Raw genomic sequence first — 22,004 nt, forward strand, 5'->3', positions numbered from 1 at the left:
ATGCTCCTGTTGTGGTGTCTGTCAATCTTCTCGACCAGCCTGACTCATCCCCAACCCCTCAATGACATTTGAATTTAGGGTCAGGATGAGGATTATTGCACCTACACACAAACCCTCTGTCTGTCTCCTACCAGTACCTCTGCCCCCCCCCCCCCCCAGCCCAGATCTGTCTGAGTGCTGTCCTCTCATCGATCCCCCCCCCCACCCCACCGTCCCATCCCACCTCCTCCTCACAGCCCTAATCCAGCTGATTAAATGCCCTTTCAGTCGCCGCGGCCATTGTTGTTCGTCCGTCTCCCAGCCTCTCGATCGCCCGCTAATTTGATTTTCTCCCCAACACAGAGTCACTTGTTTAGCCTCTCAGCGGCCGTCATTAAATAGAACGCCCGGGACTAATCTCATTTCTGACAGGCAGTGTGCTGCCTAACTTGGAGTCTGCATCCTTATACTACACACACACACACACACACACATGCATACTCTTGCCTTGACCGTTGCAGTGACAAAGTGTCCTTTATTGGATAAAAAGGAAATTGAGAGCGCCGGGTCTATCTGGGGCCGGGCCTCTCAGAGCCAGATCGTCTTCCATGAGGCTGAAAGGGGAGAGGCCGGGCTAAGTGCTCGCTGGACAGAGATACAGGAAATGACATGTTAGAACATCAGGGCCTGCTGGGTCATAGCCATCATCACCACCAGTGCATGTGTGTGTGTGTGTGTGTTTTCTGAATGCGTGCAACCTACTCTAGGTGTGCTTGAAGTCGAACATGTGTTCAAAATAATTAACTGGGGGGGGGGAAAGAAAACACTGCTTATGTAATTGTTTTGAGTTTCATGGGCACATGGATGTTGCTACATGCGTGAATTTAATTTCAACTTAAATTGAATTTATTGTCCAGACAATACTGTCATACCACAGCCAACTAATTCACCTTCTGATGATTGGAACTAGGTGTGTGGAGTTTGGCCGTTTCAGATTTCTCCCTCTTTTAAAACAGCAATGATCGACAGACCCTCGCGGCTAATGTGTGAAATTGGTTAATCTTGATGATTTGACAGAAGTAGGCTTGGTCCTCAGGAAGCTCACTTTACAGTCCAGCTGCAGCCAACCTCCCCCAACAGACACAAACAAACAAACAGACTGACTGACTGACATAAACAGACAAACCAAACAAATTGCAAAGGACAGAGTCAGCCACAGGCCAAAACACAGCCCCGCCACATGAGGCATAAACCCCCATTCAGGAAGAGCTACACCCAAAACCAACCTCAAACTCTTCCTAATGAGTCAACATATTTCTCTCAAAGCGGCAGAGATAATTCCTGCATAATGTTGAGAATTCCTGCATAATGACTTTAAATGGAGATGGCAGGTTTGCACCTGTAGAAATAAAGTTAATTGCCCAATTGCCTTTAAGGGTGAATTAAGTTGTGTTGAATTAAAGCACCTCCCTGCATCTGGCGTTTCTTGTTGATTGAATTCCGGGGTCTGTTGCTGATGGCAAGTTAGCACTTAGCCTGGTACTTAGGAGCCATTTGGGAGCCGATTGAGTGGACCCCTGCTGGGGCCTGTGTGCACCATGGGTCGGAACACAGACCCAGGTCTGGTCAGGCTGTTAGCAGGAAGCTATTGGATATCAATGGTTCTACGCTGTCACGCAACTAGCAGGCAGGGCGGAGGGTAGAGGGCAGAGAGGTGGAGGGCGGAGGGATGGAAGGGCGGAGGGTGGAGGGCGGAGGGGTGGAGGGCGGATGGATGGAGAGATGGAGGGCGGAGGGTGGAGGGCGGATGGATGGAGAGATGGAGGGCGGAGGTTGGAGGGCGGATGGATGGAGAGATGGAGGGCGGAGGGTGGAGGGCGGATGGATGGAGAGATGGAGGGCGGAGGGTGGAGGGCGGATGGATGGGAGGGTGGAGGGCGGAGGGGTGGAGGGCGGATGGATGGAGAGATGGAGGGCGGAGGGTGGAGGGCGGATGGATGGAGAGATGGAGGGCGGAGGGTGGAGGGCGGATGGATGGAGAGATGGAGGGCGGAGGGCGGATGGATGGAGAGATGGAGGGCGGAGGGTGGAGGGGTGGAGGGGTGGGTGCAGAAGGTGGGGGAGATGAGAGAGAAGATAGAGAGACTATGGATTACTGTCAAAAAGGGAAAAACTCAACGGAACGGACAGACCGTGTCAGGGTCAAATATAATTACTGTGAATAAAGTGGACCGTTTAGAGTCGGTTCAGACTGTGGCCGTGTGGATCTGAACTCAGATTAGGACCAATCCAAACTGAGCAACAAATCAGTGTTTTAATCAAGAGTTTGTGTTCCTGAAAGGAGTCAGGGATTAGACGTAGTCTAGTCTGCCTCTGGGATTGCAGGGGGATTAAGATCCTCTTCTCCAGAGATCTACAGTATTCCCATCATGTTCCCCCCCTGCCAGGGCTCACGTTACCACAGCAACATCGTGTGGAGTGTACTCTTTTGGGATCTCCCAGGAATTCATGATCAAGATTGAGGCGTACAGTACATTTACATTTACGCATTTAGCAGACACTTTTATCCAAAGCGACTTCCAAGAGAGAGCTTTACAAAAGAGCATAGGTCACTGATCATAACAACGAGGTAGTCACATACACTGTAAGCAGCCAAAACATGAAGCATACATTGTGAAAAACTAAACAAGTGCCAAAGGGAAGACTCATAAGAGCATGCAGTTATACAAGTTACAAATTAAAAACAACATGAACCCCAAAAAGTGCAAGACTGTACCTGTAGAAGAACAATCAACAGTAAAATATTTCACAGCGAGTACAAGAGTTCAAGAGTTAACTTCGTTATAACTAACCTACGAGAGCAACAAGTCTCTCAATAAGAGTCATTGTGATCCTGGAGGAAACTAACATCAGGTCCAATCAAGCAAGCATTCCTAAGTGCCGTCGTACTCCCGGAACAAGTGCGTCTTGAGCCTTTTCTTGAAGATGGGGAGACAGTCAGTGTCCCTGATGGGTGTGGGGAGCTGGTTCCACCATTGGGGGGCCAGGCAGGAGAAGAGCTTGTGTTGGGACCGGGCACAGTAACAGGCAGACATCGGTTTACAGAAACATTGTAAACACGGTTAAAGCACGCTCATGTTCTTAATCTCAGGCAGACATATTTCTCAACTGAAACTTTGAACGTGTCAGTTGTGGAGGAGAACACTTAAGAGCAGCCTTCTGGAGATTTCTTGCCAAGTATGGCTGATTAGCATAGTGAGTAGGTGGACATCGTGCTCAGCGAATGCCTGGCCGCGGTCATTAGGTCCCCTCATGAATATGCTAATGACTCATTTGCCAAGGTGTTTGCGAGCCACTTTTGACTCGCACATACTCTTGTAGATATAAGCAAGTACTCGCACACGCGTAGGTACACGCGTGTGCACACTCACACAGTGTGTGCTCAGCCACCCCTCGTCCCCTAAAACTTTCCTCATCCCTCTTTCATCTCCCTATCTCTCCTTCATCTATCTCCCATCCATCCGTCCCCCCTCCCTCCCCCCTCCCTCCCCCACCCGCTTTCTACATTCCTCCTCAGGTCTCTCCCCCTTCTCCATCTTTCTTCTTTCCTCCCCCCTCCTCACTGAACATCTCTCCTCTCCCCCCTCCTCACTGAACATCTCTCCACCCCCCCCCCTCCTCACTGAACATCTCTCCTCCCCCACCCCCCCCCTCCTCACTGTACATCTCTCCTCCCCCCCCCCCTCCTCACTGAACATCTCTCCACCCCCCCCCCCCCTCCTCACTGAACATCTCTCCTCCCCCACCCCCCCTCCTCACTGAACATCTCTCCACACCCCCCTCCTCACTGAACATCTCTCCACCCCCCGCCCTCCTCACTGAACATCTCTCCTCTCCCCCCCCTCCTCACTGAACATCTCTCCTCTCCCCCCCCCCTCCTCACTGAACATCTCCCCCCCCCCCCTCCTCACTGAACATCTCTCCTCCCCCACCCCCCCTCCTCACTGAACATCTCTCCTCTCCCCCCCCCTCCTCACTGAACATCTCTCCACCCCCCGCCCTCCTCACTGAACATCTCTCCTCTCCCCCCCCCCCTCCTCACTGAACATCTCTCCTCTCCCCCCCCCCCTCCTCACTGAACATCTCTCCACCCCCCCCCTCCTCACTGAACATCTCTCCTCCCCCACCCCCCCCTCCTCACTGAACATCTCTCCTCCCCCACCCCCCCTCCTCACTGAACATCTCTCCCCCCCCCCCCCCCCTCCTTACTGAACATCTCTCCTCCCCCAGCCCCCCCTCCTCACTGAACATCTCTCCTCCCCCACCCCCCCCTCCTCACTGAACATCTCTCCTCCCCCACCCCTCACTGAACATCTCTCCTCCCCCACCCCCCCCTCCTCACTGGACATCTCTCCTCCCCCCTCCTCACTGAACATCTCTCCTCCCACCACCCCCCCCCTCACTGAACATCTCTCCTCCCCCTTCCTCACCCCCCCCCTCACTGAACATCTCTCCTCCCCCCTCCTCACTGAACATCTCTCCTCCCACCCCCCCACCCCCCTCACTGTACATCTCTCCTCCCCCTTCCTCACCCCCACCCCCCTCACTGAACATCTCTCCTCCCACCCACCCCCCTCCTCACTGAACATCTCTCCTCCCCCTTCCTCACCCCCACCCCCCTCACTGTACATCTCTCCTCTTCTTCCCATCTCCTATTGATTAGTTCATCCTTCTTCTCCACTGTAGCTTTTAACAAGCAGCTCTTGTCAGAGTTTGGGAGTTAAGCGGAACACAGTTCAGTCTTTGCCACATAGGACTGTCCCTAGAGGGCCACCGTAGCCAAGCAGTAATGACTCCTTTGTGAAACTGTGGGCCTTTGAGTCCACTCATTGACTTGATGTGTCATGCAACTCCACTCTCTCCCTCTTTCTCTCTCTTTCTCTCTGTCACACTGTACATTTCTCTCTCTTTCTCTCTTTCACTTTGTCCATATATTATATTTCTTTCTCTCTTGGTTTGGTCTCACTCATGATAATTGCAACTCCAAGGGGTTGCTATTGAGCTTTACAAAACATTGTCACTCTACATCTCTTAACCTCTGCTCTCTCAGCAATTACGTTTTACAGTAGAGCACAACTAGAGTTGGAGTACAGGCCTGAAAAGACGTTCTTTCTCTCTGTAAATAGGTACTTGTATGAGTATCTTTGTGTGGAAGTGTGTTTGCTTGTGCATACTTGTGTGTGTGTGAGTGTGTATACATATAACATTTTCATATGCGAGTGTGTGCACGGGTGCTCATTTGAAGAATCGAAAAATTGAAGAGCTCCGCTCCACTAATGTGATGTAAAGAGAGCCATCTATTCATTCATCTCCACTTGGCTGGGGCTTCTCCCGCATCCTTAAGCCACTCTCTCCCCATTCAGTCTCACATGAGAGTCAGCCCACCAGTGAACTCTCTAGTGGATTTGCATAGAGCACGTTCACATATTCAAACACACAAAACCATAAATATGAAATGGTTCTTTTGCCGTACAGCTAATATGAACCGATGAGCTGTGTCATTGTCCTGTGTTGCTATGGTAATGACAGCAGTGTCCTGGTTGGTTGGTCGTTTCAGTGGTGTGTTAGTGGAGACTATCCAGTTCCTATACACTATGGATAATGGGTTTGATATTTCTAGAAGAAAAAAAAACACATTCCCTAGAGGTTAGGGAGTGCTAGTTTATCTCATGAAGGCTCAATGTCCTGTCTTAAAGGCTTAAATTCAGTTGTTTTTCAGGAGTTTTCTTGCCCAGTTCAAGAGACACGTCAAAAAACATATTGATGCCTATATTCCAAATCACTGGATGTAGCCATTAAACACACACACACATGCATGCACAGATGGTACACATGCACAGTCATAGTCAGAAACACACACACACATACCTTTTCAGATTGGCTTTTCAGACTTTAGCCATATTTGCCCTCCTCTCCTCCTTCATAATCGAACAGGTAAAAGTGTGTGTTTTATTCGCGTAAAATCTGAGATGTGTGGAGGGTGGGGGTGTGTGGTGGTGGTGGTGGTAGGGGGGGGGGGGGGGTAGGTTGCTGAGCTTTCTAAACGACAGAGAATGATTCTCTTTTATGATGGAAGGATTTTTTTCCACCCCAACGAGCGGAGCAGGCCTCGTCAGGGAAAGTGATGCGAGGGATCTGCTGGAGTGGCAGCACCAGGGGGACCCGTCATCGAAATGGCCCCCGCTCCACTGAGGGGGGGAGAGAGAGAGAGAGGGAGGGGGGAGGGGGAGAGGGGGGAGAGAGAGAGAGAGAGAGAGAGAGAGGGGGGAGGGGGGAGAGGGGGGGAGAGAGCGGCTTATCGATTGTTGTTGCTTTGCCGACTGCGGCTGTCGTAAATTGAAGGGGCCGTCTGCACCAGCTAGCGTCAGCTGCCATGCGAGAGAAGGGGGGCTGGGAAGGGGGGCTGAGAAGGGGGGCTGGGAAGGGGGGCTGAGAAGGGGGGCTGGGAAGGGGGGCTGAGAAGGGGGGCTGGGAAGGGGGGCTTGGAAGGGGGGCTGAGAAGGGGGGCTGAGAAGGGGGGCTGAGAAGGGGGGCTGGGAAGGGGGACTGGGAAGGGGGGCTGAGAAGGGGGGCTGGGAAGGGGGGCTGGGAAGGGGGACTGGGAAGGGGGGCTGAGAAGGGGGGCTGGGAAGGGGGGCTGGGAAGGGGGGCTGGGAAGGGGGCTGTGTGTTTGACGTGTAGGTGTGCATGTGAGAATTGGATTTGTGTGTGTGTGTGTGTTGTGGAGTTTAATGTGCGTCTGAGTGTAGGTGTGTGAACCAGGGCTGAGAAGTGGTTGTGTGCAGCTCGACTGGAGGTTTGAGTGCCCTGACGGCAGCGCTGGCCTCCGCCCCCCACCAACCCCCCCCCCGTTCCATCCTCCGTCCTAATGGGGAGTCCCAATGGGCCAAAATCAGCCTTTCTCAACACTTTTTCATTGTCAGGCAATTTCAGTCGAAACGAACATGCCGGTAAATCACTTAGACCCATTCACCCCCCCACCCCTGTACTCCCACCAACCCGCCCCCCCCCCCCCCCCCCCCACACACCTTTCCTCCTCCTCCGTATCCCGTCGATCCTTTCTCCGTCTGGCCACTTCCACGTCTACTCCTTTCCTTCGTGCTGTGTGTGTGTGTGTGTGTGTGTGTGTGTATGTGTGTATGAATCACCTTTAATGTGTGTGTGCCGCTGCGTCTACTCGTGAGAGAGCAGCAGGGTGAGGCGTCATAGCTCTGTGTGACCCCCCCCCACTCCCCCCCTACCCCCTCCTCCACCCACCCACCCACCAGCCCACATTCACAGGAAATGTCATGGACTCTACAGAGGCTGTACAGACTAAAGCCATACAGCAGACCGCCATCACGCACCTCTTACGCAACAGGACGCTGCATTGGACCATCCACGAGTGAGCCTGTCCTATAACTGTCAGCAGAGCATTCAACAAACAGGTTTTATCTTGCTTGGGGGCGGGGGGGGGGGGGGGTCTGGGAAGAAAAGTATTTTTGAAAAAAGGGTCCCTCTGAATGAGTTCAGGTGGAGGGCTTCACAAGCGAAACAATACATGATGAAAAATTGTTGCCCAGGGCGATGGCTTTGTTCTTTAACTGTGTGATACACGCTACATGCTACACGCACATTACATGCTACACACATGCTACATGCTACTGTGGTGGGAAATCGATTATTGGGCAGGGTGGCAACCAGTGAGGGAGATGGGTCAGAATTCGGGGCGGACTGAGGCCTACGCAGTAAGAATTACACTTTGAAAACGGCTGGAACCAGAACAGGGAAGAAGTCTTGTTGGAGGCCGGGTTGGCAGTCAAAGGATGGGAAAAGAGTGTTCATCTTGAGTAGTGTGGCCTGTTATGAGAAGAACTTACACAATGATGGGTTGCTAGACAAATCAACAGGATGGTCCTGTTGAAGAAAGGAGGAGGTCCAGATAGCTTACAGCTGTCAACGGCCAGAAAGTAAGGACTTGAGGGTTCTCAAGGGCCCAAGTCGTGTCTCAGCAGTGACGGGTCCTGCTGACCGGAGCCTGAATCAGGAAAGATGGAGGAAGGAGAAAAACTGGTTAAGATGTTGTGGCTTGGGGTGAACTGGAGTAGAGATGAAACAAGGACATTGGGGGGGGGGGGGGGGGGCTTTGGAGGAAAGTTGATCAACACTTCAAGAGCCAGGGGATGCGCGCGCAGTTTTTGGTTGGAGAGGAACGGGTTAAAAAACTTTCTAGAAGGTTCTAGAAGGTATGCGTCATTGTATCAGACAGGGCGGGGGTCTGATCCTCATATTTGTCTATATAATAAGATATCCAAGGAAATGCCTTTTGAGTGCCTTTTGAACCTTCCATGTACCAATGCTGCTGTGCTGAATAAACCACCAAGCCATCTGGACTTTAAAAGATATTCTGTCTCCGACTCTATTTTTGAGAATCCTTCTGAAGACAGCCGTCTCTTTTCTACAACACTACAGAAACACATCTTGTAACAGGCTCTGTCACAAAGGCTTGTGTTTTAGTAAACGACAGGTGTGTTTTTCATGTTTGTGTTAGACACAACTCCAGCTGTGATGGCTCATGCTATACAAAAATGACAATTTGTCGGATAGACAGTCGGATTGTTGTGATTTCAATTTCAGAGTAGTGGATTTTGATAACTTCCCCCAATTGAACTAAGTGCTTCAAAACAATGTGGAAGGATCATTCAGGCATGCATCTCTCTCTCCCCCTCTCTCTCTCTAAATCCATAATGCCAACCAACATATGGCACTGCAGTTTGAGTTTGATAGCCCCCGCCCCTACCCTCTACTTATGTAACGGTAGGAACAATTGGCCTTAGGTAAAGAGGACAGTAATCTGCCAAACTGCATCCATGTCCCACAATTCCACCATGGTTACAAACAGTGATGTAACATGACTCAATTCTAGAATGTTATTCCACTGCAGCGAGCTTTGTGTTCCGTTTGGCGAAGGGCCTCATTTGTCACTCTGTGGTAGCCCCAAACAAAGATGCACTAATGAAATGAGTTTTACCAGATGTCATGGTTTTAATACGACGTGCGAGTAAAATATCTAACCTCTCCTCTGCTCCCCCCCACCCTCCTCTTCTTGTCTGTCTCTACAGATTGCCTTCTCCCAGCACAACAGCATCATGGACCTGGTCCAGTTCTTCGTCACTTTCTTCAGGTAATGGATGAGGCCCACTGCTCTCACTGTCTCTCAGGCGAGCTGGCTTGGTGCTGCTAGGCGACAGTGGGGGAATGGAGGAGCGTTCAGAAGTAGGCTTCTCGTCAGGGCGGGGGGGTCTCTCTCTCTCTGGCCCCTCCCTCACTAGGACTACTGGTCTGATCACAGAGGGTGTTTGAGGGATCCAGCCAGCACACTGCCAGAACCTGCCAGTCATCCAGTCCAGCTAGCTAAGAGAGAGAGCGAGAGAGCGAGAGAGAGAGAGCGAGAGAGAGAGAGCGAGAGAGAGAGAGCGAGAGAGAGAGAGCGAGAGAGAGCGAGAGAGAGAGAGAGAGAGAGAGAGAGAGAGAGAGAGAGAGAGAGAGAGAGAGAGAGAGGTTGGGGGTACAGAGAGGTTGGGGGTACAGGGGGAGGGAGGGAGAGGGGGAGGGAGGGAGAGGGGAAGGGAGGGGGAGAGAGGGGGAGAGAGAGTTGGTGTTTCTGTGTAGGGAGATGTGTGTGTGTGTGTGTGTGTGTGTAGGGAGATGTGTGTGTGTGTGTAGGGAGATGTGTTGTTGTGCCTTGAGCACCCTTGTGGTCACAAGCGACCTTCAGGCCACGGGGCGGAGGTGACGTCATTGTTACGTGCCGTGCAAAGGTTCTGCCTCATCGCTGCCCAAGAGCTCTTTTCGTTCTTGGAACACCTCACCCTCCTTCTGTCACCACACCCTGGTACACACTCCATAATGCACTCCCTGAAACAGATGTATAACATCTTTCAAGAGTTTATTAACTCCTCCAAGTAACTCCCAACCCCACGCCACGGCATGGGACCTCCTCACCGGAGGAAGGAAAGGCTCTGGGCTACGCAGCACCTCCAACATGGGATGACATGTTTAGGTGTGGGGGGGGGAGGGGGAGAGAGGGAACAGGGGGGCAAGGGGGGAGGGGGAGAGGAAGGGGGAAGAGGAGGGAGAGGGAAGAGGGGGGGAGAGGGGGGAGTGGGAGAGGAAGGGGGAAGAGGAGGGAGAGGGAAGAGGGGGGAGAGGGGGGAGGGGGAGAGGAAGAGGGAAGAGGAGGGAGAGGGAAGAGGGGGGGAGAGGGGGAGAGGAAGAGGGAAGAGGAGGGAGAGGGAAGAGGGGGGGAGAGGGGGGAGGGGGAGAGAAGAGGGGGGAGGGAGACGGAAGAGGGGGAGGGAGAGAAGGAAGACGGGGAGAGAGGGGAGGGGGAAGGGAAGGGAAGGGGGGGAGAGGGGCTGAGAGGGAGAGGGAAAAAGAGATATGAAAAGAGGCCTCCTTTCTGTCTCGTTCTTTACATCACTCTCTCTCTCTGCCTGTGTGTGTGTGTGTGTTGGTGTGTCATTGATTTGTTGGGATTGTTCATGTGGTATGATTGCATTCTCACATGGAAATATCTGTTTATTTAGATGTTTAAAGAAAGTGCGTCGAATATGTTTTTGCGTTTCTGTGTGTTTTTAAGGGGGTGAGTGTCTGGGTCTGTGTTACTTTGTCAGTTTGTTCATGTGTGTGTGTGTGCACTTGTGTGTTTCTGTGTGTGTGTGTGTGTGTTGACGTGAATGCAAGCTGAAGGGCCAGGGAAGCTGAGAGCTGCAGACCCTGTGTGTGTGTGTGTGTGTGTGTGTGTGTGTGTGCGCGCACAGTAACCAGTGTGTGAGAAGTAGCCTGCAGGCTGGGGTCTCACTGACGAGATCCGGCCTGGCACTATGGAGGGAAGAGGAGAGAGATGGAGGGAGGGAGGGAGAGAGAGAGGGAGAGAGGGAGAGAGGGAGAGAGAGGGTGTTTGTGGTGTTAGTTCCTGGACTCTCTCTCTTCTCTCCTCTCATGGGTGTCTCTGGGCTCTCCAGCTATCTATCACAACCACACAGGATCTTCCTGTCTCACGGCACACTGGCACAGGGCACCAGGAAGAGGCTTCATTCCTCTGTTTTAGTTACCCTCTCAGAACCCTGAGAACACCCTCACACCTGACCTGCTCCTTACAGCTTCGGACTTTTCCAGAGAAAAAAAAAAAAAAAAAAACTAGCACCCTGTAGTTGGTTTCTCCACTATGCCCTACGGGGGTCTCTGGTGCCTGACTCAATATCACACTGACCCCTAAAATATAACCTGACAGCCACTAGACAGCTGCAGACGAATAGGGGTTTATACCGAAAGGTTTTAAATGAGAATAATGCCATGACTTTGGCAGGTATACCTCTGCTGAGTGGTTTATAGGTGAGAAGCTTAGAGAAGATATTTGTTGGAAATATCGATCCAGCGCTCCGAACAATCTTCTGTATTCGCTGGTCGTGTATTTACCATTCATTTAGAATTGTCAGATATTATAGGAGACAGGAGGAGGGCAATGTGTTAGACGGAAAGTGTGTGTGTGTGTGAGGGGGGGGGGGGGAGTGATGTGTGTATTCACGGACATTTTCAATCTCTCCCTGGGCCTGTCTGTGTGGGTATGAAGGTCTGACAGGTTTTCAACACCTCAAAGGCAGTGACCCCTTCAATCTTCAACTTTTGAAAAGATTCCCTTTGTGACACAGATTAGCTTCAGCAAAAGCTAATTTAAACGGTAGTTTTCTTAAGTTTGACTTGTACTTGTTCTCTTTCTCTCTCTTTCTCTCTCATACTCTTTCTGTCTCTCTCTCTCTCTCTCTTTCTCTTCCCCACTCTCTACCTCTTCATATCTTCAGAGGTCTCCTAAATGAGCAGAGAAATGGTCCTAATAAAGTAGCTTTTATGCAGCCTCTCCAGACCCAATACTAATTGGTGGCATCGCAGTTCAGTTTGGTCCAATTACTGTCTTCCTCTCTCTCTGCTGATTAGCAATCATCTTCCTCCTCTTCCCCACTCTGCTCTGGCCACAGACAAATACTCACTGCTAAGTGGCTAATAAGCTTCCATCAGCTGCAATCAATTCACTCTGAATGGCTCTGTCTTATCAACAGTGTCCTGTGATTGTCATTCTCTTGGTTCCTTTGGGAGCTTGTCAAATACCTTTAAATGTTGAATAAATACAGGTGCATAGGCAGACAGACAGCATACACACACACCTATACTCTTTATTTTGTCCATTGATTAGAATCATATTGGATTTGAAGTGCCTAATGGTCTGTTCAATCAGAGGAATAAATGCATGGACCAAAACACCTGGCCAGTCTCCTCTCCTCCTTCTGACCCTGTTTTTACTCCCCCTCTCCCCGTTCCTCTCACCCTCCCCCTCTCCCTCTCCCTCCCCCTCTCCCTTATAAAAAAACTGTACCTATCTAATCTCTCCAATTAGGTCTGTCGCTGCTCATTAGTCCATCATGCCTTCACGGATAGTATAACTGCTGGCTCTGTTAATACATTTCATGTGCAGTCTTGGGCTGGCACTGATGGGGTTTGAAATATGACCAAAGCCAGTGGGAAGTGATGGACGGAATAAGCAACTGTCCGTGCCCAATTGAAGCCATCCTTCAGCAAGTAGAATTCAGCCAGTGTGACATGCGATCATACTTTTTAAACTCTTAATGGCCATTAGAGATCTGTGTCAGTTAAATTCAGCAGTTGTACATTTTGATTTCCCACATTTGAAGGTTTTTTTGTCAAGTTTTGACAAAACGTCGTACATTTCACTCCAAGCAGAAGGTGATTTGACATGACACTGACCTCCACAAACCACCGCGCACACACACACACACACACACACAAACTCCTTTCATGTAAACAAGGCCTTATCAGTTCTATCTGCAGTTCATCAGTCCTGAGGGGGAATTCCTCCATGTGACTGTTTATATGTGAGCGGTTTACCCTAACGCGTGTTTCTGAAGACCGAGACCACAGCCATGACCACAGCCCTTCAACCGGCTTGGCTTGCAAATGTCACGCTCATTACGTCCCCCCTCCAACCCTCCCACACCCTGCCCCCTCCCCTCTCCCCTGGCTACACCACAGATCTGCTCCACAAGGCCTCATAAAGATGCCTATTGTTTCCAACCCCCAATCCTTCAGAAGTGTCGCTAATTGACTTCCTGTCTGTGCGGTTTCTGGGCTCATGCGGGCTGGGCAGGAGCCCCTGATGAAAGCGGGGCTTTGTGTGCACCCGCCGTCCAGATGAGAGAGGGGCCCGGCGGGGCCTGGTGAGGCCTGGAGGAGAGGCAGCGAGGCTGGGTCTCAGACTCTGGCCTTCTGACCCTCTCCACGGCCCTCAGCCATCCCTGAGGTAGCCACAGGCCTGGGGTGCAATGACTTGTCTGAATGATTCATTGATTGAATATGATATGACGTGTCTTCCTGTCTCGTCTCCAGCTGTTTCCTGTCCCTGCTGCTGGTGGCAGCGGTGGTGTGGAAGATCAAACAGACCTGCTGGGCCTCGCGCAGGAGAGAGGTAGGTCAAAGGTTAGGCTAACAACTGTTTGTCTGTCTGTGTGTGTGTGTGTGTGTGTGTGTGTGTGTGTGTGGGGTTGTTTAAAGACGGAATGTCTATGACTGAATATCTTGTACCGACAGTGCCTTGTATACATGTAAATATGCAGACGGTGTCAATAATTACTTTACCCCTCCCTCAAACGTGACACCTATTCCCCAACTCCCCTCCCTCACTCTCTCACACACACAAACACACACACACATACACACACAAGCACACATAAGCACACAAAAAAAACAAACAAACACACCCGCTCCCCCTCATGTAACCACGTCTCTGCTGTTCTGAAGGGTGTGTTAATGTCACCGGCTCTGTCTCCCCCCCTAACGAGCAGAGCGCAGCAATAAACAAGGCCATTCCCCTTAATTAGGCCTCCTCATGAACCAATTAACTCTGACGGAGTGATTCTAAACGGAGTGGAATGGACTGATCTATCACTTAACGCCTCAACAGATGTTGCATTCTTTCATGTTTCCCCTTCCTCTTCTTCAATTTTGGAGCCGTCTTTCTTCGCGGGCTTGCTCGACCGAGCCGTAACCCAGCGAATATAAATGTTGATCCAGATTGGGTCATCATTACTCTTTTAAAAGCCAATAGAATCAGCATGGTTTAACTGGATACCGTAACTGGCTGTGTGTTTCCGGGTGAGCCAGTGACATTCACGGCAGAGTCAGAAAGTGGTGTGATTCCCCACTGCCCTGAAAGCTACAGCTCCTGTCTTTAAAGGCCATGTTCCTCAGGCTGTTCCAAGCAGTTAGGGAACAGTGTCTACATTTCCAAGATTCGGCAGTGTGGTTAACTGAAGACGGTTCAGTGATCACAGGGAATCAGCGCTGCCTGAAAGGAGTCCTCGATCAAGATCCTGTTTTTTTTTGTTGTTTAGGCTTGTTGAATGGTTGTTTAGGCTAGCGGGATGTTTGTTTAGGCTGGCTGACTGGTTGGCTGGGTGACTGGCTGACTGACTGGTTGACTGTCTGATTGGTTGGCTGGCTGGCTGTGTGTTTAGGCTGACTCCCCATTGATAGTGTACAGCAGGCCAGCAGGCAGCTCTTTGTTATTGATGAGGCTGAGCACCATATCACACAACACCTGCAATGCTGCATTGATCTCCTCCCCCTCCAACACACACGTATCTCTCCTGCACCCTCTCTTTATCTCTCTCCTTTTCCTCCTCTGTGGACCCCATCACTTCTCTCAGACATGTTGGCCATGGTATGTTGACTAACATTTCCCAGTAGTCTTTCCGCTGGACTTAAACACGTCACAGATGCTGCTGCTTTGTGGGACGTGCTTAGAGACAGACTGACAGACAGACAGACAGACAGACAGACAGACAGACAGACAGACAGACAGACAGACAGACAGACAGACAGACAGACAGACTGACAGGCAGGCAGACGGACTGGGATTATGTCTGTCTGTCTGCCTACCTGTCTGTCTGATCCTGTGTCTTGTCTGTCTTCCGTCTGTCTCTCTATCTGGGCTGCAACAGCACTTACCCTGCACCACCGAGCGGGAAATTAACAATGCAAATCAATGGAGCCGAATGCTTTATTTTTATTATCTTCCTGTTTTGATGTATGTAGAGCGGGCATGATTATTACAGAGATAAATTGCTGACGGTAGGTGCTTGGGGGGACTTGGTCAATAGGTCCAAATGTGGCTAATTTATATCAGCCATTAGTCTTACTCTGGTCTATTGGGTCTCCAACACTGCCTCTCTCCTATTGGTTCTGTTCCTAATGTTTCCTGAGGATCATAAACCAGAGGTCCGGAGGGTTTGTCACTGTTGTAAACGGTTATAGAAGTGACACAGTACAAAATGAATATTATAAATAACACAAGCCGCTAGGAGATTAGATGTTTCATCCTGCACGGCCCGTCTAAGGTTAGTCTGAGACTAGAACGATAGCTCTAGTCTTAGGACTGGGATAACTCGGTGCTCTACAATAACCAATAGAGGGGGTGAGATCAGCTACGCTCACTTCTTGTGTTGTAACCCAGTTATCTCAGCCTGTGTGTGTGTTTACACAGTGACCCCATCTGTCAAGAGACCTATCTGAATGACTGACTGAGAAAGAACCACACCCTGGAATGCCACCTGAACGGATTCAAATAATGACTCATTACAAAATAGAATTTAAACAGTCTATTTGAAAACAGTTTTGAGTGCGCTGATGTTTGTGTCACTTTCTAACCTCCTCCATTGTGGAGAGAATCTAGCTGCTACCCTGAGGGTGCAGTCCTGAGGGAGTCTCCAGCCCAGGTGAAAATAGGATTTCTTCCCGGTTAATTATGGATCACAACCGGGAGACTGGAAAGCTGGTATATTTAGAACTAGGCTCATGCTAATGGGATTCTCTCCGACAATAATTTTTTGGATATGAGATCAAACAATCAAAGCTACTTTGAAATTCTAATGATCATGCACCAACACAGAGTGTACAGACATCTTTGATTCCCTTAATAGGGTTGCCCCTCTGAAGACTTGGGGGGAAAGCCTTATTTTGACAACTAACATTGTTAATTTAGCTTCTTCCCTCGCAATAAATAGAAAAACTAATGAATAGACAGACAGAGGCCTGGGTGAAATGCATTACAAGAAGGATTCGATTGTGCTGTATGTAGTGCTTAATCCCAAATTAGATTACTATAAATCAGATTTTCACATCTACAGTAGAATATGCTGTAATCTTCTAAAGATCTAAAACAACATCATTTGTTCATATGTCTCTAAGCAGCACTCTTTATAAAGAGATTATAATCTGGTACGCCCCGCTGGCCAACAGTCCAATTTCCTCTCTGCTAATCCATGTGTTTGCAGCCAGATGTTGCCAGATTGTCTGATTAGATGATGATTTATTCCCTTAATTTAGTTTCAGTTGGTGTTCTCCCCAAAAGAGCAACATTCATTTTCATTTATATAATAAATGAGAGGCAGTTTTGTGTATTGTGTCATCATCACATTAGGTGATACTTGTAAAGGCTGTGTTCCTCTGACCTTTGGCGTCGGCATGGTAATTACAGCAGTTCCCTGCTACATTCATTATCTTAAATTAGATGCCTGCATTTCTTTGCATAAAAGTAATTAACATATTGTGTCATTTCACTGCAGTCGTTAGGACATTGCTGTTGATATTCAGCCAATGCAGCCACACGAACACAACTGTTTATAATCTACATAGTTTGATTACATTTTTTTACTTTGGGGCCTTTTTGTTTATTTTATTTATCGCTGTTGTTCTGTGAACAATATGCAAATCTTTAAACCAATGATTTGGACCTGCAATTTATTATTTCTGCTCACAATAATTGTACTACTTATCTTGTATCATCTTCCAAGTGTTTGGTGGTAGGGTAACTGGAAGGCAGTGCCGGACTACAATTCTATGATTTTTCAAATTATTTTCCAATAGAGTTCTATTAAAAGTGAAATATGTGAATCAAGTTATGGTGACAGTACTAGCTGAGCGGAGAGGAGACTGTGGATTCACTTGGCCTAGATTACCGTGACGACCCATTCAATGCAGATTCCAATATCCCGTCATGCAGATTAGGTTGTCTGGACCAGTGAGCTCCAAATGGCCCTCGGCCCGTTTTCCGGCCAGCGCTAATGAAAGTGGCAGATTAGGGTTCTTTAATGTGGGCAGGCCCAGGTCCCGGTGACCGGGCCCGGTGTGAACACGCTGGAGGACCTGGTCACTTCTCCACCTCGGGCCCTGCCAAGCTAGCAGCTCAGAACAGCCAAAACTCACAGTCTGTAGGCTGATAGCCATCCTGATAACCATCCTGATAAACATCCCGATAGCCATCCCGATAGCCATCCCGATAGCCATCCCGATAGCCATCCCGATAGCCATCCCGATAGCCATCCCGATAGCCATCCCGATAGCCATCCTGATAGCCATCCTGATAGCCATCCTGATCTTTTCTTGAAGTCATAGTCCATGCAACTCTTCTACTATTCCTATGACTGAGACAGGCACTTTATTGTGTAACTCTGATACGGATGACTCTGATCCCAAGTAGACTTATCTTTCCATTAGGATATTCAACCCGAGAGATTTATTGAAAGCCACGGTTCATCTTTTCAAAGCACACCACAGTTTAGAGTCCCACATCTTGTGGTGTTTTGTCATCGTCCATATGCTGTAGTCATCTGATCAGGATCACGTTTGTATTCACCCCAAATGTCAGATTAATATCTAGGATTTAAAATGGGATTTACACAAACACCAGTAACCGCTTTGTGTAGAGATTAAACATCTCACAATTACAATCACGCGTGTCGCATGTAGCACATAGTTGAACCACGAGCCAGTTGGTGAGTGTGTGTGGAGGTTGGTGAGGAGGGAAGTGTGAGTGAACAGGAAGAGACGGGGGCTTGTTTACGGGGCCCTGTCGCACGGCGAGCTTTAACGACGCCACGCTATCAGCAGCGCGCAGGTGACCGCTTTCATCGTCACGACGACCTGATTAGCCTGAAGGTCCCCTGCTTCTCTGGGATCTGAAACGTCGCCGCACGCACACGCCCGTCTTCAAAGGCGGCCCGCGGACCCGGGCGGCGAGCGAGCGGACGCTTTGAGGGACGTGGCAAGGACGCCTCCGCGCCCCCCCCCCCCCCCCCCCCCCAGGCCCTTCCAGCGGCTCCATCTGTCTCACATCGCCCGTGTTTTGGGGTGTCTGTTTCATTTACAGAGTTTTCCTCGAGGGCGCCACAAGCGAGGCGTCCGTGGTAATATCCTCTTCGCCACGCGCCGAGGCAGATCTGATTCCGGTTGTCATGGTGACTGATAGCGACGGTTGACTTCTGGTCTGCCTGTCTGAATGAACCTTGAGGGGTGCTGTTTACTGATGTTTGTGTGTGTGTGTGTGTGTCAACGTTAGGTCACTGCAGTGAGTTCTCCAAGACTCTTGCCATGCTAAATGGCTAATATTACTTCTTGACGTATCTCTATGGCTTTCTGCAGGAAGTGTCACCTATAGAGTGTGTGTCCGCGTGCGTGTGTGTGTGTACATGCATGTATGAGTGCTTGAGTGTGCTTCTGTTTGATGTTCACATTACAGATGCAAGATTCAAATGTTCTTCATCTGAGCTTCCCAGTCTCCCTCTCTTTGGTGGTCATTGGCTCTGTGCACTGTACACTCCCCCTCCAAGTCCCCGCTATTGGAAATGTAATGAACATATCTCTTGTTTTTATTTGCAAACATCTAATTTAGCCAGCTTTACACCCATACTGCCAATTCCCTGACTCCAGCTGAATTGCATTCTGATTATCTGGCTGCAAAGTTAAAATGTCTGGGGATGGAAATAGTGGTGGGCCCAGCTAAAATTACATCTACTTGTTTGGCAAGCAGAATAGACTTGAGAATCACAAAGCACACACGTTTTAAGTAATGCAATGCAAGTTCCTCCTCTCGAGACATCTGTGGTGGTGATACTTTCCCATCTGCTGGTGCCGGCACAGCGTAATGATGACCTGTGATGTCAGCTGCCATCGTCTGTACTTCAAGCTTGACCAGAGCATGGCCTGGTGTTTCTTTTCTCCTATGAATGGGCTTCTGACTCCGAGAGGCTTGTTCTGGTCTGAAGAGGGATCGTTTCATCCAGTCCCTGTGCTGGTCGTCTGTGTGTCAGGCTCTGGACAGGCTTTGGACCCGTAGACCCAAACAGCTCGTGCTTCAGCCTGTGCCTTGTGGGCCAAGCAGGTGGTCAGGGCTGAAAGCAGCCACTTATTAAGGTCTGGGTGTCTGCACTGGAGCCTGGTCCTCGTGGCTCCGACAGTACCTCGCTCTGTCACGCCACACGGGCCGAGCTGCTGTGTAGGCTGTCGCCGTGGCCCACGGGGGGTGTGATGTGTGCGGGCATCGCACTGCTGGTCGAGCCGCGGAGGGGAGATTTGATCAGACCCTGGTGCTCTTTGATACCTTGTCATAATAGAGTGTGCTATCTGTCCCATCTCTCTCTCTCTTTCTCTCTCTCTCTCTCTCTTTCTCTCTCTCTCTCTTTCTCTCTCTTTCTCTCTTTCTATTCCTCTTTCTCTCTCTATTTTTTTCTCTCTCTCTCGGTGGTGGGCGCTCGTGTAAAATGCAAAGCGGCTCACACACTCACCCCAGTGGTGTCACTGATGCACAGCCTTTGTTGAGGCTGAATGGGTTTTACGTTGAAAGTCTGTGTGTGTGTGTGTTAAGGCCCAATTGCCCTCAGATGATCAGATGGACCGAGAGTGGCGGGTCTGAAGTCTGCCTTCATGTGTCTTTGTTCTAACTCTGTGTGGCTGAAATGTGGAGGGCTGAGCTGTGTGTGTGTGTGTGTTCGCTTAGTACGGGTTTTTTGGATGCCTTGTTGTGTGTGAGGCTGCAGGCATTGTAACTTGCAGAGAGGATACCACAGGTACAGCCACTCAAAGAACACACAGGCCCAAACACATACAAAGCCCTCTGTGACATGCTTGCGTGTAAAAAGGGCTATACAAATACAAATAAATTTGATTTGATTCACCATCCACTTGCACACACTTGCACTTATTCTTATTGCTCCACCCCCCCCCCCCCCCCCCCAAAGAAGAAGTGCTGCAAAGCGGTGTGTGTTTGTGTGTGTGTTGTGAATGTGTGTGTGTTTGTCTGAATGTGTGTGTGTGTGTGTGTGTGTGTTGTGAATGTGTCAGGACCAAGCATGGCCACTCCTGGCGACCAGGGAAGACAGATGAAAAGACACTGATTAACTCAGGAGAGAGAGCATCCAAATGATGCCTCCTCAGAGAGAGTGTGTGTTCCGGAACCCCGGAGCGTCCAATCACAGTGCAGAATAGCACCAGCCACTCATCTTCCCGGCCTGAGCCGTGGCTTGACTTCCTGGAAGCATAACGATCAGCCCACAGCTGGCTTTGACTGGTACTAGAGAAGACTACTTACGGTGTTTGAAGGGTGAGAACAGGAAGAAGCAATCCCATAGTTGTGTTCCGTCTTATTCTATAAAATCATATTTATACACGTTTTTTTTTTTTTACCAAATCATCAAGCCAACATATCTCTATATACTAAATTAAAAGTACAAATGAAGGTCATTTTGTTCTCCATTGAGCACAGAAAAATAAGAGAATTGGTCTGTGTTTTCCTGAATGGGCCTGTTATTCAGCTGTGTCTGAGAGTGTCCATCTGTGTCTTGTATTGGTGTGTACACGTGTCTCACAAGCCTGAATGTCATTTCACAGCTACGGTCCGTCAGATACCACAGAGTAGTGGTTAAATGATCAGGTAAATAGCAGCCAGACAAGGCTGCGTGTGATTGGTCGACTCTCGTGACGTGCGAAGCCTGGGAACTGGATTAGCTGGTGCAGGACACAATGGTATCCTGCTCAAACACTAAAACACTTAACACCTCCCCCCACCACACACCACCACCACACACACACACACACACACACACACACAAACACACACACTCAAATATCTCCATCTCTCCGCTGAAACACACACCAGTAGAGCATCATGGAATCTTTATAAAATATGCGCAAAGTACACACGCACACGCACACACACACACACACACTCTCCCTCTCTCATACATGCACACTCACAGACACGCACACACACACACTCTCCCTCTCTCATACATGCACACTCACAGACACGCACACACACACACTCTCCCTCTCTCATACATGCACACTCACAGACACGCACACAGACACATACACAAGGCCCCAGGAGTAATGCCAGCAGGCCTATATTAGGAGAGGAAAGATTAGTCAGTTAAATAAGTCAAGATTGTGCTGCTACGGCCTGAGGCAAGACCTGTCCTGGTCTGTCTGTGTGTGATAGGCTGCTGGGCCTTATTACTGTCCTCAGCCGCTACAGAAGACAGAGAACAAGGCCAGTCATGTGCCAAGTCACTCAGATGTGTGATGCGCGTAGTGCTGAGGTTGTTACTGCACACGCCACGATGTCACGGGTAAGGCTCTGACACGGACACCTCATCTCGCCGCAGGGCGCAGGCTCTGCCTGCAAGCTTGTCTCTTTCTACCATCCCCGTCTCTCTGTTCCTCCATCTCTATCTTTCTCTTTTCTCGATTCTCTCTCCCACTCTCATCCTTGATCTCTTTCTTTCGATCTGTCTCTTCATTTCTCCTTCTCGCGCTCTCCTCTCCTCTCCCCGACTCTCTGAGTGCCAAACTTGCCCTGCCCTTCTTCTCCAGCATCGCAGTGACAGCTGCCTCGGAAACGAGTGCCAGGGCTACGCATCCCCCCCTAAAAACCATGGGCCTGTCCCTCCCTCCCTCCCTCCTGTCCCTCTCCCTCCTCGGGCCCCCAGTGTATCGTGCCAGGAAAAGACAATTAGCTTGGCTAATGAGAGGGGCTCCGTGATCAAAGTGCCGTCATCTGCCTCGTCTCTCTGTACTAT

General features: G+C 49.9%; 1 protein-coding gene across 1 annotated transcript in view; it reads left to right on the forward strand.

Annotated features, from left to right (window-relative positions):
- Nucleotides 1-22,004, forward strand: part of atrnl1a (attractin-like 1a) — a 129,048-nt gene that overhangs the window by 67,695 nt on the left and 39,349 nt on the right. Inside the window, exons 26-27 of the mRNA XM_084709954.1 lie at nt 9,141-9,202; nt 13,480-13,558. Coding sequence (XP_084566080.1) covers nt 9,141-9,202; nt 13,480-13,558 — 141 coding nt within the window. The remainder of the gene's footprint in view (nt 1-9,140; nt 9,203-13,479; nt 13,559-22,004) is intronic.

Source organism: Hypomesus nipponensis, chromosome 11 (assembly GCF_054491055.1).
Source record: "Hypomesus nipponensis isolate SF chromosome 11, ASM5449105v1, whole genome shotgun sequence".
Classification (NCBI taxonomy): Eukaryota; Metazoa; Chordata; class Actinopteri; order Osmeriformes; family Osmeridae; genus Hypomesus; species Hypomesus nipponensis.